Source organism: Aplysia californica, unplaced genomic scaffold (genome assembly GCF_000002075.1).
Source record: "Aplysia californica isolate F4 #8 unplaced genomic scaffold, AplCal3.0 scaffold00003, whole genome shotgun sequence".
Classification (NCBI taxonomy): Eukaryota; Metazoa; Mollusca; class Gastropoda; order Aplysiida; family Aplysiidae; genus Aplysia; species Aplysia californica.
In genome coordinates, this window is record NW_004797273.1 from 2,219,451 (window position 1) to 2,221,565 (window position 2,115).

General features: G+C 38.5%; 1 protein-coding gene across 1 annotated transcript in view; it reads right to left on the reverse strand.

Annotated features, from left to right (window-relative positions):
* LOC101852658 (zinc finger CCCH domain-containing protein 13) overlaps nucleotides 1-2,115 on the reverse strand; it is a gene marked incomplete in the record, with an annotated part of 78,502 nt that overhangs the window by 19,096 nt on the left and 57,291 nt on the right. The window contains 1 exon segment of the mRNA XM_035968254.1: nucleotides 161-251. Within this exon segment, the coding sequence (XP_035824147.1) occupies nucleotides 161-251 (91 nt within the window).

A 2,115-nucleotide genomic window follows, 5' to 3' on the forward strand; every position in this document is an offset into this window, starting at 1 on the left:
CATTATTATTATTATTTTTATTTTTATTATTATTATTATAACCTGTACCATTCTTACAATATTTATTATTATCATTAGTATCATCACCATCATTAATCACTATTATTATTGCAGACAGACAGACAAACAGACAGACAGATAAACAGACAGAAGTACTCACTCTCATCTCTCCTCCTCTGTCTGGCTGACTCTGTGTCTCTGACTTGGTCCGACGATGCGTCCGGCGCGGGGGATCCGAACCTGTTTGTGTCCTTCAAACACAGAGGTGGGTACACACCACACATCAGTTCGTATTTCATTTTTAAAGTAAGAGTTTTACGGCACTTGCAACACACAATAAGGTCATATAAAAAAGTGCCGAAGATTAGAGGTGTTACAAGGGAGTAACAAACACAAAAAAGAAGGAGTGATTTGGGGGGGGGGGGGAGACGGCAGATGTTTGATAAGAATGAAGGAGCAAATCACACACCAGAGCATCCGCCAACCGCTCACTGCACATTGGTCCTCAGCTCGCAAAAAAAAGCACACACATGGCACACTACAGAACAGACACACATTGTAATCACTAGCTCGCCTGTATTGCCTGCTCGTTACACAACTATATAGGTTTTGAGAAAGAAGAATTTTCAATATTAATATGGAAATATTTTGATTTTATTATCTTTTAAAAATTAAGTTAATTTATCATTCGTGTCTCACTGGTTGTTAAAATAATACCAAAAGGCTTTAAACAACAACAACAACAACAGCAATAACAGCAGCAACAACAACAGCAACAACAACAACAACGACAGAAGCAGCAGCAGCAACAGCATCAACAGTAAAACAACAAGAGCACAGCTAATTTCTACACGATGTTATCTCTTCTTAAAGCATGCAGTCTTTTGCAGAAAAGTTTTCTTAAACCTTTTTGAAACCAATATATCTAATTACATCACAACACTAGTCGAAAAAAATAATCAATGCTATAACTTGATAGTAACATTCCTATAACAATAGTCTCATCAGCCACAATAACTAACACTTCAGAATAAATGTATTATGCATAATATATTTATATTTAAAAGAAGAAACCACGAATGTTTCAAGCAATACATGAGGGGAAAAAATGGAGTGCAGTTGTAGCAACAACATTCTGGTTACCCGTGAATTGTATTGGGCTGTGATCCACGAAAAAAAGACAACGTTGAGTCTAGCACTCCTTGTTCAAGCTTTACCCTAAGCCACAAGCTCTAGCCCGTAAGCCGTAAGTCCTAGGCCCTATGCCCTGGGCGATGCATGCCCATATTGGAGCAAGAAAGAACTTGCTAACGATAAACAAACCACAGTCGTAAACATGAACATAAATTTACAATATTAAAATGTTTTTAAAAAAATCCAAAATGTAAAAAGACACTTACATTAATTGCTACTGAGAATCAAGTTTTGGGAATTGTTTCCCTTTCTGTTTGATTTCTTTAAATATCATCCCTAACTTTGCCTTCAAGTCTTGTTTAATTAAAATGTGAGTCAACGACAAGACCATCAAGTGATGCAATGTTTCTAACTACGTGCTTGAAAACAACAATTAAACATTTCAAAACGACAAACACAACAGAGTACATCCACACAGATCTCTCAGAGAGGAAGTTGAAAAGGGCGAAACAAAATCGGTGTGAAATCACCATTACAGTGGATGGACTGTCAAATTTTAAACATTAATTAAAGATGAGCGTGAAAAAAAAACTCAGCTGTGTGAATACGTAAGTCCCAACCTACCCCATCTCACTCGTCCTTTCCCCATAGACACCACAAACACACTACCTCAGTTCCTTTAATCATTAGCACTCTCTTGTGGATGTCGTTATTCACGTCCACATCGACACAATTTAGGTCAGTTAAGAGGCGGGTAGGGCAGCTCGACCTTTCCCACCAGGGGCATCCGGGTTTGAGAGGGACACATTTAATTTACAACGTCCCAGCTACCGGAAAGACATTCAAATACTCGATAAAAATTCTCCCCACATGGAGATTGAACCCGTGTCTTCTGCGTGCAACGGCGCAGTGCCAAACTACTACACCACAGATGCCAGTATGTATACTTTCTCAGAGACAGAAAAGCAACTACTTCCCCCC